The 13448-nt window shown below is 36.3% G+C and overlaps 4 protein-coding genes across 4 annotated transcripts; 1 reads left to right on the top strand and 3 right to left on the bottom strand.

Annotated features, from left to right (window-relative positions):
• The first annotated feature begins 902 nt into the window (after positions 1-902).
• Positions 903-2185, top strand: LOC105171426 (transcription factor bHLH25). Its single transcript, XM_011092542.3, has 2 exons — positions 903-1305; positions 1769-2185. Exons 1-2 carry the CDS (start codon positions 1009-1011, stop codon positions 2150-2152), a joined length of 681 nt encoding a protein of 226 aa, XP_011090844.1. The 5' UTR covers positions 903-1008; the 3' UTR covers positions 2153-2185.
• Positions 2186-2247: 62 nt separating this feature from the next.
• LOC105171425 (mogroside IIIx synthase) lies at positions 2248-4075 on the bottom strand. The gene has a single exon (XM_011092541.3). The coding sequence runs from the start codon at positions 3951-3953 to the stop codon at positions 2592-2594; it is 1362 nt and encodes a 453-aa protein (XP_011090843.1). The 5' UTR covers positions 3954-4075; the 3' UTR covers positions 2248-2591.
• Positions 4076-5590: 1515 nt separating this feature from the next.
• Positions 5591-8312, bottom strand: LOC105171424 (Protein phosphatase 2C family protein). Its single transcript, XM_011092540.3, has 2 exons — positions 6670-8312; positions 5591-5870 (listed from the first exon to the last, which is right to left on the bottom strand). The coding sequence occupies exons 1-2, from the start codon at positions 7666-7668 to the stop codon at positions 5733-5735; spliced, it is 1137 nt and encodes a 378-aa protein (XP_011090842.1). The 5' UTR covers positions 7669-8312; the 3' UTR covers positions 5591-5732.
• Positions 8313-11761: 3449 nt separating this feature from the next.
• On the bottom strand, positions 11762-13244 carry BUD2 (Adenosylmethionine decarboxylase family protein). The gene has a single exon (XM_011092539.3). It carries the CDS (start codon positions 13090-13092, stop codon positions 12067-12069), a length of 1026 nt encoding a protein of 341 aa, XP_011090841.1. The 5' UTR covers positions 13093-13244; the 3' UTR covers positions 11762-12066.
• Between the last annotated feature and the right edge of the window lie 204 nt (positions 13245-13448).

Genomic DNA, 13448 nt, shown 5'->3' with positions numbered 1-13448 from the left:
TCACTGGGGTGGACCGTATGACCAAAGCCGTACGACTCAACGATCAAGTCCATCATACTCTATAGCCAACCGATGATTCCCACATACCATCCACGATCTCGACCTGAATCAGCCATAAACTAGAAATATTTATTAATGTTATATTCATTTAAATTTTAGTAGAAGATCATGGGCTACAATCATGTACGGACCATTGGGCTCATGCCTTACAACAAGGGCCCATTTAATACGGACTGGCCCGATTTTGATAGTCTTGGGCTATAATTTTCTGTCTGGGCCCACGAATCTAAAATGATCATCCAAATTTATAACTTAGAACTGTCCAACTAAGATACTTTTCATATCTTATAATATCTTACTCTATTAAAATACTTTTGATATTTATAAAATATTAAATATTATTTCAGGAATTATCTATATAGTTTTGAAAAATAAAATCTGAAATATTTTGATGTATTTTCGATTATTTGAAGAAATAAACTTGTAAGAGCTGACGACCTTTCCTTCTTAACTTTCTGCCAACATTCGAATTTAATTGCTTAGTATATAAACAACTTTATATCCTATAGGGCCAAATGTGCTACAACTTTATATATTATGAGACCAAATGTGTTATAATTTTATTTTATGTGACAAAAACTACTATAATATTTATATTATGGGACTAAATACGTTAAGCCCGCAAACTACGGAATCAAAAGTGCATCACATCTTATCGTGTGAGATCAAAAATATAATTTTTTTTTATTATATAATTGATCAGTTTTTAAATTGCATGTCAATCGCGAGTTTTCTCATTTATCATATAATTAATTCATGTTAAATCAAAGACGGTCTGGAGTATTGTCTCTCTAACGAACTGCTTGTAGCAAATATTCTAACAGCTTTCTTGCTGCGAAAACGACCCCAAACAGCAAACCCCTCTATCTCTCTCTCTCACACACACATACATAAAGCGAAATTTGAGTACCCGGGAAATTTTGTATATAATTAAATGTGAGTGTTGAAATGAGTGAGAGAGGAAAAGGGGAGTGTGGAGAGCAAGAAACTGAAGAAGAGGAGATAAGAAGATTGCTTTTGGGCATTATGGAGGGATATAATGACAATGTAATCCCATCACTATCTTATTTTTCTCCTTTTCCTGGAATCTCTATTGCTGAAAAGGGTTCAAGCTCAAGAAAAAGAGAGAAAGATGAAATTTCATGGGTTCAGAGTTTGATCAAGGAACGAAAAAGAAGGGAGCAAATGAGTGAGAAATTCTCTCTTCTTCAATCCCTGGTGCCTACTCTTGTCAAGACCTTCAAGGTCAATACATTTCAATTTTCTTCTTCTGAAATTTTATTGATTTATGATTGGGCTTCATGGTTTGATTTCTTTACGAAAACATGTGTTGAATGATACTGTTGGATTGATAAAGATGATTAGTGATTCGCATATGGTAGCTGAACATATTTGATTAGTGCGAATCAAACGAAATCCTAGTTCTTACAGGCTCTGTTCTACTCCATGCATCTCTATTATGTTTCTTGTGTTATGTATCAATTCACTTTTTTGCTTCCCATCTCGTTCAGATTTGTTTGTTTCAATGTGTTCTTGTGTATACACGTTCTTGCACTGTCAGAGTTATATTTTTCTGTATGAAAAATTTACTTCCAGGGCATGGTTACATGTAAATCTCAACAGAATTGAATCAATCCCATTTCGTATCTTGTTAATCTTTGAAGTTAGTAGGCTACCCTAACTTTGTATTTGTATTGCAATGTTGCAGCCCCCAAAAGAGAAGATTATAGGGGACACCGTGAACTACATAAAGTACCTCAAACAAGAGACTGCGAGATTGGAGGGTCTAAAGAAATCCCGGTGCAAAGAGCCGACAGTGGCAAAACCTGGTTTATTCAAATGTACAGATGAGAACACCTCTGTGAAAGTTGCAGTCTCGAATGGTGCTACATTCCTTGCCGTTCAACTTCCCTTTAGACGTGGTTTAGTGCCGGAGATTGTGAGGGTGTTTGAAAAGCATCGGGCTGAGGTTTTGGAGGCAAGAATATGTGTTAATGAACAGCAGCTGTTGACATTCACAGCCACAATAATTCTTGCAAGTGATGGAGATAGTTCAATTGACAAGATACGGGACGAAATATTAACATTATAGATACTATATATGGATTTATAGATCATTGATTGATACAGAATTTCCATTGTTATTTGATAAGTGGACCATTTTTTGAGAGAATGTAGGTTTCTTGATTGATATTGATTGCAATGTGTACATGAGTTTTATACAGGTAAAAGTACAAGAGTGGAGTGGATTGATAACCTGTAACTTGCTCTAGAGAGGCTTCATCTGTTTTTGTTCATTTGCTTGGTTCCGTACTAAGAACAGGATTCTATATAGATGCTGAAACATTTGGTTCATTATTACAAACTCCTGCGGAAAAATCTTGGCGAGTTATTTTATTTCGTGCAACGAAACTTACCAGTTATCTCCTTCTCCAAATCCAGCACTCAGCATCATCTTTTGGGTGATTTCAGGACAAGAAATCAAAGTTAAACTGATTTTGACTTCCATAGCCTGAGAAAGCAGTGTATTATCACTTCTGCTGCTTATGCTCCATACAAACCCGACGCAGCTGATCTGCTGCTTCATTTATTGCATCTTCTTCTTCATTTTTCATCTTCTCACTCAATTCTGCAGCTTTAAGCCTAATATCTTCCCCAGTCTCCTTCACAATGACCTTATTTATCGCGTCTGCAACATCGGCTCCACCAAATCCTCCATTTTCATCTCTTTTGACCTCAATCCCAACACCAGCCTCCACCACTAGCCTAGCATTGAAGGGCTGATCAAGTTTCAAAGGCATGGCTATAACTGGTACACCAAAATAAATGCTTTCAATTATGGAACTCATGCCACAATGACTTAAAAAAGCCCCGGTACTTGGATGTGCTAAAATTTGAGTCTGCGGAGCCCATCCCTGCAAAATCATCCCTCTGTCTTGCACCCTATCAAGAAATCCCTTAGGCACCACTTCTTCTATGCTGACTCTTTCTCCAGGAGGAAATCTGACAACCCATATAAAGTTAACATCACTAGCCTCCAACCCTTTTGCTATCTCTACCATCTGATCCTTAGATAAGTAGTTTTCACTTCCAAAGGAAATGAAAACAGTTGAGAACTTATTTTTCTGACTTAACCATTCCACGATCTCTGCATGCTTTCCTTCTTCACTGTTAGAATGTGTAACGAGTGGACCAACAGGAACCAGCTTTTTCTTGCACAAGACTGATAAGTAGTCCATGTACTTCCCTTCAATTGCCCTGCAGGTTTTCACTAAAACAACGTCACAAGACAGCGTGAAGTGCCCAATTGCCGAATCAAGATCATTCTTTTTGACTCCTAGATCAGAAAAAACCATGGTTTCGTAAGCCTTTCTTTCATAATCTCGAAGATAAATCTCCTCATAAGGGAAAGCCGAAGTTGCAGAAATGAAGGAATGGAAGTAAAACGAATACGGTACGGCTCCTGCAGTGGCGAAATGGACTGCCGGAATGCCGAGTGATGAGGCAATCTTGGCAGCCCACGGTTGAAAACCATCGTATATAAGCATGTCGGGGTTCAGAGAAGTAATGATGTCGGAGAAACTTGAGTTCGACATCTGAAAGGCTTCATGCAGTTTAGGCAGGAGATGGGGCGGCGCATTCTTGGTCGTGTGATAGCATGGAGGCAGCTCAGGCGCTGAAGGTAGATGGAGTTCCACCAGTTGGATTGAAACAGAGGACGAGGTGTTTGCAAGAACATCATTGACAGAACTAAGATTGACTGCTGTGGAACAAAAAAATATGTCGAAGTTGTGGGTTGACAGATTCTTGGCTAGTTCAAGATAGGGGAATACATGTCCATGGCCTATCCATGGAAACATCAGAATGCTCAAATTTGCTTGTTTTGCCTCCATCAAGGCAGCCAATTTGCCCTGTTTCTTGGATTGCTTGTAAGATATATGCAATAATGTGTTGTAAATTTCTTGAAATGGGAAACCTGTCTTACATAAGTTTGGTACTTATCCGAATACAAAATTGTTTACAAAAAGTGGGGCAGTAGTTATATATAATAGGACAGAAATCAGGCGGTTAGGTTTGGTTTTATCTTTGATGCTCGCATGGGTTGCATCCTTAGGTACTATCCCATGTGCCGACTGTTTTTGCCCTGCAGTTTTGCTTCTTACTGGCTTGGTTACAACTTGCAAGACCAAAACCAAGGTAAGAAAGAAAACACTGTTTTTTCCTTTTAGATGGGGGAAGAAATGAAAAGGTGAAACTTGCAAAGTTCATCCAATTAAACCTTCGCATAAGGTTTGTTGTGTTTTACGTGTAATTTCATTTGATAATCTTATGATTGATGATTGTTGTGTCCTATATGATGATCGGCCAATAAAACAAGAAAGACTAGATTGAACTGATATAGAGAAAAATAGACAAAAATAAACTACAAAAAACGACGATTAATTGATGGAGAGAAGCCTTGCACATGGGCTGGAAATGGCGACAACCGAGGATGGTCGCTTGAACAAGAGTGAACTGATGAGAAATTACAAGAGTGAAGGTTTATTTGGGAGAGTACAATGTCTATATTTGGGTGTCAAATTTTGATATTTCAGTTAGGGGTTGTTTTGGTCTTTGTTTTTTTCATTCGTTCTTTATCAAAAAATTTGAGTGTAGTTTTGTATTGATGCACTCCTCATGGAGGCATAGTAAGATTTTTACACACTTCAAGTGGATTAATATATTTTTTAATCTAGCAATAATATATTTCTAATTAAAACAAATTTAGAGAGTGCATATCTACTTTACCCTAATAAAAAATGAAAATGATGATATCATCTTTTATTCACAGTAAATTCTTTTAGCTTAAGGGTTTGCATGTGAAGACTGAAAAGGAGAGGCCAAGCTGAATAACAGGGAAGGCCATCCACAGCAGAACAGGCATTTGAAGAAGGCGGTGGGCAGACACCAAGACAGTCTTTTCAATGGGCTGTTTTTAAAATTTGTTATTAATACAAATGTATCGTGTTATTTGAAAAAATATAAATAGCACCTTAATTAACGACTGACTGAAAAATACTCCTTTTCTGACAGCTCATTGTAGGAATATTTGTTATATGATCGATATTTGAGAGGATATTTATAATTTTTTAAATAATTAGGAGTATTTATAATTATAATAAATCTCATGCTAATTAACCTGGAAATAAATGCAAATGCAGAGATCTGGAAACAGACTCGTGTTTAAGCTGGCTGCCTAACATACCCAAATTCAAATTTTCATTGGAGAAATCTTCATTTCTTTCTACTCATTCGGCCGTGCAATCGGCCCACAAAATCCTGTCGATCACTCTATCCAGCAAGAAGTGATCTTCACGAGATTGGGTGCAGAATGATGTGTTAACATAATATACTTGGATTTGCTAATTTACCAGATCCATGGAAAATAGCAAGCCGATGGAAAAATATGCAGACATAAACTGCTGCTTCATTGAACCTGATATGGGAGATTATGCGAAATAAAGAAACGTCCTTCAAGCATCAGACGAAGTAAACCAAACCATAGCAACCATAACATCTTGGAGTTGGACTAATGAGAGTATACATCTCTGAAATCAAAAGATTACTGCTACTTTCTAGATGATTAAAGAATCAGAAAATCTGTGAGCTGCTAAAGTAAGAAGCCCGATAATTTATACATTACTCAAGTCTTTAATGCGTACAATGATGATTGTTATATCATCCGTTCGATTTTCATGCTCTAACCATAAATTGTAAGCTTCTCCAGCAATGGCAGAACAAGCATCCCTGGGATCTGCATATTTGTTAACCTGCAAGGACGCAAGGAAACAAACAAAATCAGATACAAGAAAGGAGACAAGGGATTGCATGATTGGTGCTCTCTTTTGTGTGCAATCATGGAGGTTTTAAGAAGGAAAGATTGCAACCCCTCAAACAAAGGGTTCCAAATAAAATGAGTTTCTGCCTGACCTTTGTACATGATTAAGAATCAAATTCATCGTCACTTGAATTGCATAATAAATTACATACATGAGTGTTTAATGTTCTACTAACACTTTATCCTTCAGGTTGCAGCCACCAAACATTTTTCTTCCACAGACCATGCAGGAAATGCTCTAGTTCTCACTTGCAAAGATTAATATAGTGAAAAGTCCTTAAACAATTATTTACGATGTGCAAGTGGCCTACCAAAACTTCTTAAGAATGGTTTCGTCTACATGAATGAACATGAGACGGTACCAGAAACCTAAGACTGTACATGTTTATAAGCCGTAACAACTAAAAGTTATAGAATAGACATTTTTCTTTAAAAACATCAATATTAACTGCAAGTTTGCATTTATTGCTTCGACCATATTGTGTAGCAACGTATAAGATGCAGTTCATCTCTTATAGACTTTCACAATTAACTTTTGGAATAAAGGCTCGTGCATGTGGCATGTGGGTGGGTGGAGTTTATATAAGGACTGAGCATGATTTTTTGGTTTTTCTGTTATAGTAAGAGGGATGTGCAGCAACCAATAAACTTCAATTCATGCGGCAGATCTAAAATGAGAAACAAGTGAAACAAATACATAATATTTCGGCACTAAATACGTGTAAATGTACCATGTCCACAACGGTTTGGCTGGGTAGGAACTCAAAAACTCCATCACTTGCAACAACAAAGAAGGGATGGCTAGACGTAAGCTGCACGGTGGACACCTCTGGATCAGCAACCACACCTATCTTCTCTGCCATGTTATCACCAACACTACGTGTAAATGCAGTCCCAGGATACATCCCATTTTGAACCCACAACCTTGGTGGATCACTGCCCTCAGTCTCCTCATCCCCCCATGATTGAATTCTAGGATCCTTAAGCCCTTCTACTTGATCAACACTCAAAACCCGAGCCCCACAAAGCTTCACTCTTTCACATTCATCTTTTCTGAATGGAGTTTGATCATACGACAAATCTTGAGCAAGAACTCTATTCCCCTCCTTAACAGCTAAAACTGCTCTAGAATCCCCAACATTTGCCACATAAAGCTTATCCCCAATGACGAGAGCCGTAATAGCTGTAGTACCACTCATAGAATCATCTATACCACTGTTATGAAGTTCATCGTTTGTAGCCAAAAATGCATTACTATACGCCTTAACAGGATCATCCAACAATGCAACATCAGTTGACAAGATTTCAACAAGCCTATCCTTAACAAAAGTCGAACAGTGAGTGCCAGACAGACCGTGCCCATCAAACACACCAAAGAAATGCACATTTGGATTCCCCTGAATGTTTGTCCTGACACAGTAACTATCTTGATTTTCCTTATCAGGGGTTTCAGGGTAATAACCGCGCTGGGAAAGGACAGAATAGGTTAATCTGAAATTGTGAGCAGGAACATCGACAACATCTAAAGACGTATTTGCAATAATATGAGCATTCTGACCGGGATATAAACCCAATTCTTCCTTGTTATCGCTGCGCGAAGATGGTGCATGTTTTCTGCAACACTTCCCCTGAATACAACCCATTTTACAAGTGAAATGGAAGCACTTGCGAAAAAAATTCGCACTTGCACACCACTTGCTTGGTAAGAAACCTGAAAGAAATTTAGGCATCTAAACCCACAAAGCAATTTGATTCTTGGGGAAACTGAGCAAAAGAGGCTCCTCCAAATCCAACATTGTCAAGTTTCTTCAGAAATTACCGAATAAAATGGGTCATTCCATACATATATATACAAATACAAGGAAAAAGAAACCCCCAAAGGCTGTTTCGTGAAATTGAACACTAATTTTATCAAATTATAAGGCTCTCTATTCTCATAAAAACAAACAAAAAGAGGGCTCCTCCTCCTCCTTTTCCCTTATCCCCTTTTTTCTCAAGAAGCAAATTGGAATCCTCACCGAAATAACCCAATCAACAAGAAACGGTGGCAGAGACAGGGAATTTTTAGAGTTGTTGACAGGAACAGGAGCCGTGCTTGAAAAAAAAGGGGAAATAAAAAATCCCTAAAATCAACCCTAATTACAAGCAAGCAAAAGGCAGAACCTTTTTGGTTTTGATCAAACAACAGAAATGGCTTTTTGTCAAATGGGCATGGAAAGAGGGAAAGGTGGGCTTCTCTTGTGGGTCCCACCTCAGGAAAGATTGTACCTTCTGCCAGGAGAAATTCAGATCACCAACACAACACGAATCTCTTTAATGGCTTTCTTATTCCAAGAACCAATTTTTTTTCCTTCTTCCAAATAACAAAAAATGATTATTTTTTATTGAGATATAAAAAAAAAAAAAAAAAAGGAAAAGAGAGGTTGAAATGGTATGATAAATGTCATACTAGGTTTTGGTCTTATGTGTGTTGTTGTATTTGCATGGAAGTGGTATTCTCTCCATGCCCATCATGCTTTCTTCACATCCTCTTTTGGGAGCAACATCCAATTTTGGATAATTACACTCTATTCCTTATAATTTGTTGTAGTTATATATAAATTTTGTGTAATTTAACAAAGTATTTTTAGCATTTATGATATTTATTTTTATCCAACAATCATATGTTAGTTTAAATTTATTAAATTTACAGATATTAATAAAGGAATTGAATAAAAATCTATTTATCTACTCTCGATTGACTTATTACAAATAAAACAAATTCTTTTTATTACTAAATTATTTTTATACATTTTCGCACGTTAATGTATATGAGGATACATTATGACCCTTATAAAGTTAGTGTAGTTAAAAAAAAGAAATATTTGTTTAACTTATAATAAGTCAGTAAGAAGTCAATTGGAGTAAATACGGATTTTCATTCAAATTTTTTTTTAATATCAACAAATTCGATAAATTTTTACTAATAAAAAATATATTTCTTAGACAAAAATTAATATTAAGAATATTAAATATAATTTTTTATATTATATGAAGGGAGGTTAGTGTAATTATTCCTTCAATTTTAGGTGATAGAGACAAGAAAAATAAGACAAAGCAGATTTATCCCTTTTAACCCTTTCTATATGTGGTTGGAATTTTGATTCTTGTATCAAAACAGAAAAAAAAAAAAAAATTGCATTTGATTGAAAGAGCCTAGACGAATTTCGTAGACCGTCAATATCTCTTTTTTTTATTATTATTTATCAACAAGATCAATTTAAATTTAATAATATTAAAAAAATATAGTATTCTCGTCTCTTTCAAAATAAATTTGTCATTTAATTTGAATCAGAATCGTTAAAATTTCTAAAAATATTTATATTTCTACATTATCTTCGTAATCAAAAGTAAAATTCTATGTATGTCATGAAGTTATGTAATTGTATGCCTTAATAATGAATTATCAATTGAAAAAATACGCTAACGAGGCCTAACTTAATTAGTGAAATTGCCCATAACTTTAAGTTGATATATTTGAATTTCGTTGATATTACTCTACTTTAAAAAAGAATTGTTATTTGTAATACCATATGAATCACTTATCCAATTAATGCTATACATCTCCTCATTAATTCTAACATTGAGGGTTAAAGTGTCACTTATCTTCAGAACATCATGCTTGTATTGAGGTTGTCTTGTTGTGTTGCAGAACGTTTTTTCCCATAGTTGGAGTTGTCTCTTTGTGCTACACAAGTTTCCTTTGTATGAGAATCTTGTGACTTATATCCCTCCTTCAAACATTGTTTATTTATATCGAATTTTGTCAGCCATCTATATTTACTTTGTGATAATTCATCAAAATCCTCATTTTCTTTTATTTTTATTTATTCAATTTTATGGTTGGTGTGAGCTGACACTTCATTTTAATACCATCATCATAGTTAAAAATTTAAGAATTGAATTTTGAGAGGATTCGACTTTTGTAGAATATTATATATATATATATATATATATATGATACCCAATAAAATATTTTTTAAAAGTATGAGCTCCCACCAAGACAGCCCAACAGATCAAGCTCTTTTGACCCATGAGCAAGGTAATAAAGCTCATAACTGGCCTTATTCTTATTAACTTGATAGGTCCAAAAAATGAGCACAAGTTCAATTTTTTTCGTTATTTAAGTAATACGTATAGGTATCCAGTGATACTGAATTTACCCCAACTACCTTCTAGATATTGCTCTACGAATGCCTATAAATTCAGGCGTTGTGCAGTCATTTTGGCGACACAAGCTATCATATTTTTATTCTCATTCTCTTATAGTATATAGATTATTTTCAGCTCATTTTTTGCACTCCACACGAATCATATCACTGTTTAATATTATTTTCAATCATTTTTTTCACTTTGATTCAAATTTTTATTTTATTTCTTCAATAAACTCTTATTAACTTAAGAATTTGAGTACTAACCCCTATTTTTGCAAGTAATCCGCATTAATGTTAGAATCCTTATGGTAGGGTTAAATCTGCGTAGGCATCAACATCGTAAAAGAATTTAGTCAAATTGCTAAATGAAATCGAGACGTTAAAAAGATTGACATATGATAATCATTAATCAAGATTTTTATTAAGATTAATTTGAACAAATTTAAAAACCATTAGCTATGTAACTACATTCTTAACTTATAGTGGGTTATAAGAAGTCATTAGATTTCGGCCCTTGACACTTCCAACTTTGAGATTTGGCCCACAACTAGGCCCAGTTTCAGTAGTGAAACAACCCATCAGCCCAAATTTTCGGCCCAACAAATTAATGTCTTCTTCAATGATTAGGTGGGTCAAAAAAGAAAACAAATAAATGCATGGAGCTACGTCGTTTAACTAGAGCCCAAGAAGATATTAAAAAATAAATAATCAAGTACTTATATATATAAATATGATAGTCAGGAATTATTTAATTTGAGGGTTGAATTATTGATTAAGATACTATATATGTCAAGTACATATGTATTGTTTCCATTATTAAATTATATATAAGCTGATCGAATGTTACATGTTTAATTAAGCACAGTTGGCCCCCCAATTGCATGCATGCATGCAAACTCATCTGGACAATATATAAATATAAATAAATATATATATTAGTTAATTAATTCCAAGAATATTATAAATAAACAAGTGGGCATGGGGGATGACACCATCAACATCAATATTAATTACAAAATCTGTAAACTCACCTGCTTAAGATTTTTATCCATATCTTTATACTCTTCTATAGGCATGCTTGCTGACTTTTTTTTTTTCTTTAAATATCATATCTTGTTTAATTAAATATGAATATAAAATATTATGTGTTTGTGTTCAATTTGTATTACCCTTTTTAAAGGGATGTTCACAGCAATTTCTGCTCCGATTGTGAGAACAAATTGTAGAAAAAATTATTAAGTTAAGCAGCATCTCCACAGACATTTGAGTATATGGAATAAAAAACTTAATATTTACAAATTTATCAATAATCTGAAAATAAATTTTCAAGTTATTTCATTAATTAACTGCTGCAAACAATTTTTTATTATTTTCTTTTATTAATGTAGACGGATTAAATTTTATATTGCAAAATATATTGAATGAAGATCCAAAGTGAGTATAGGAAGAAAGAGGAGAAGATGCAATAAGTAGAGATGGTAGAAAGTTCATATAAAAACATATATATAAAGAGGAGAACTTTTCATAGATCCTCCCCACCCCCACCCCCACCCCCACTAACTATGATCAAACCTTTCAATCTCAAAATTTTTGTAGGCGTGCCATATCAAAGTGGGGTGCAATATTATGATGAACCCAACACCATCTCCATTCTCCAATAATATTAATAATAATAATTCTCACATCATCCCCTCATCTCTAATATATCTTCATTTTTGCCCCATTTTTATCTCTTCTACACAAAGTCAACCCCACATTTCATCATCCAATCCATTCTCACTTCAATTAGCATGCATCATCATCAATATCCATAATTCCTACCCCCCCAAAAGAACAAGAACAAAAACAAAAGAATTCCACCTAGACCCTAAAACTTTTCTCATTTTACTTTTTTGCACATCTAGGCACGTCCACCACCACCGCTCCTCCCACCACCTACTTCCGACGAGTCGTGAATGCTTGGGAAACCACGGTCCCGGTGGCCGGGAACTCATCCGCCGCCCGACTCCTCAACCGCATCCCTAGCGGCTCGATCGCCTTCGCCACACCTCTCCATATCTCGTGTCCGGTGGGGCACGTGGTTGAGACGGACAATGCTGCCGGCCGGAAAATCTTGACCACCTTTTGCAAGACACCGAAAAACTCCTCTCTATCATCGTAAACTGAGCCGACGCACTCGAAGCTGGCATAGCTAAACCCGTCCTCCGGCGTCACGTGCACCGTCGAGTAACGGTTTCCGTCGAGTCCATTCATTGAATATCCACAAGGGTCAAAAGCGTAGTCACAAATAAGGGCATTGCGGTTTACGTCCCTTATTCCGGTTATCTCCGTCATCTCTTTCCCGGCGGAGTCGCCGGTTTTTCCATCATTGAACCGGCGGAAGAACTTCTTGGCCAAAACCCGGTCCAGCTCCGTCATGCAAATCTCCACCGTGTACAAGTCGTCTGCATCAGCATCAGCATGCATATCTTCCTCATCGCTGGCAGTGAAAACGTGCCACTTGTAACACGATTTCGAGTTCATGACGGAGGCCTTTTTGAATGAAAGATGTTTTGGCAAATTCTCTTCCAAATACACGACTTCGTCTTTGAAGCTTGTGTGAGGATAGGGTTGTGCCTGGGGGAAAATGAAGCTGCCGCGGGTGTACCTGCACCCGCAAAGAGTGAGGCCCATGGTGATAGCATGGTCCACCAATGGGCGAACAGATTTGAGCAGCTGGGTTGTCCCACAAGTCTTGATGATGATCTTGTTGGGGTAGACAAAGAGGCTCGACTCAGATAAAACGTAAGAGTCAAAATATCTGTTCCCCACGGCAGACACTACGGTGCACTGCACCGCATGCAATACTTTCTCCAGTGAGAAGAAGTCAAGTCTCCGGAGACCCTTTCCGGAGGCCGGATCGTCGCCGGAGAAGGTGAGCTCAAGCCTCTTTTCGAACCCTTCGAACCCGGAAACCGCCATGAAAGAAAGCAAAAGCAAAACTTATATATGTATAGATAGATATGGATATGAGAGAGTAGTAATCAAGAATTTGAAGAAAGTGAGAGTGAAATTGGGGGATGGGAGTTGAGTGAGGGAAGTTGAGGTGTAGTGAGTGGTACAGGAGAGTGTGTATATATAGGTGGTGGTGGGGGGATGAAGAGGAAGAGAGGGAGTGGGGGGCATGCGGGGTGAGGCAACCAAAAAGATCATCATTTGGAGGCATAATGAGTGGAAGATGATGGTTATTTTGTGGGTTGTGACATCTTTTTGAAGACAACTACATCAATCTAAATTCATCAACACCCCCCCATTTTTCATATATATATATATATATA

This window comes from Sesamum indicum, linkage group LG10 (assembly GCF_026168435.1).
Source record: "Sesamum indicum cultivar Baizhima isolate 11 linkage group LG10, ASM2616843v1, whole genome shotgun sequence".
NCBI classification, from domain to species: Eukaryota; Viridiplantae; Streptophyta; class Magnoliopsida; order Lamiales; family Pedaliaceae; genus Sesamum; species Sesamum indicum.
The sequence above is the reverse complement of the archived record's forward strand: the minus strand, read 5'-3'. Positions and strand labels throughout refer to the sequence as shown.

Bases quoted from the DNA above. Each gene is read 5' to 3' on its own strand.
- LOC105171426 (XM_011092542.3), top strand. From the start codon at position 1,009: ATGAGTGAGAGAGGAAAAGGGGAGTGTGGAGAGCAAGAAACTGAAGAA. The intron at 1,306-1,768 runs GTCAATACATTT...GCAATGTTGCAG, and splicing joins CTCTTGTCAAGACCTTCAAG to CCCCCAAAAGAGAAGATTAT.
- LOC105171424 (XM_011092540.3), bottom strand. From the start codon at position 7,668: ATGCCTAAATTTCTTTCAGGTTTCTTACCAAGCAAGTGGTGTGCAAGT. The intron at 5,871-6,669 runs GTACATTTACAC...GCGTCCTTGCAG, and splicing joins GCCAAACCGTTGTGGACATG to GTTAACAAATATGCAGATCC.
- BUD2 (XM_011092539.3), bottom strand. From the start codon at position 13,092: ATGGCGGTTTCCGGGTTCGAAGGGTTCGAAAAGAGGCTTGAGCTCACC.
- LOC105171425 (XM_011092541.3), bottom strand. From the start codon at position 3,953: ATGGAGGCAAAACAAGCAAATTTGAGCATTCTGATGTTTCCATGGATA.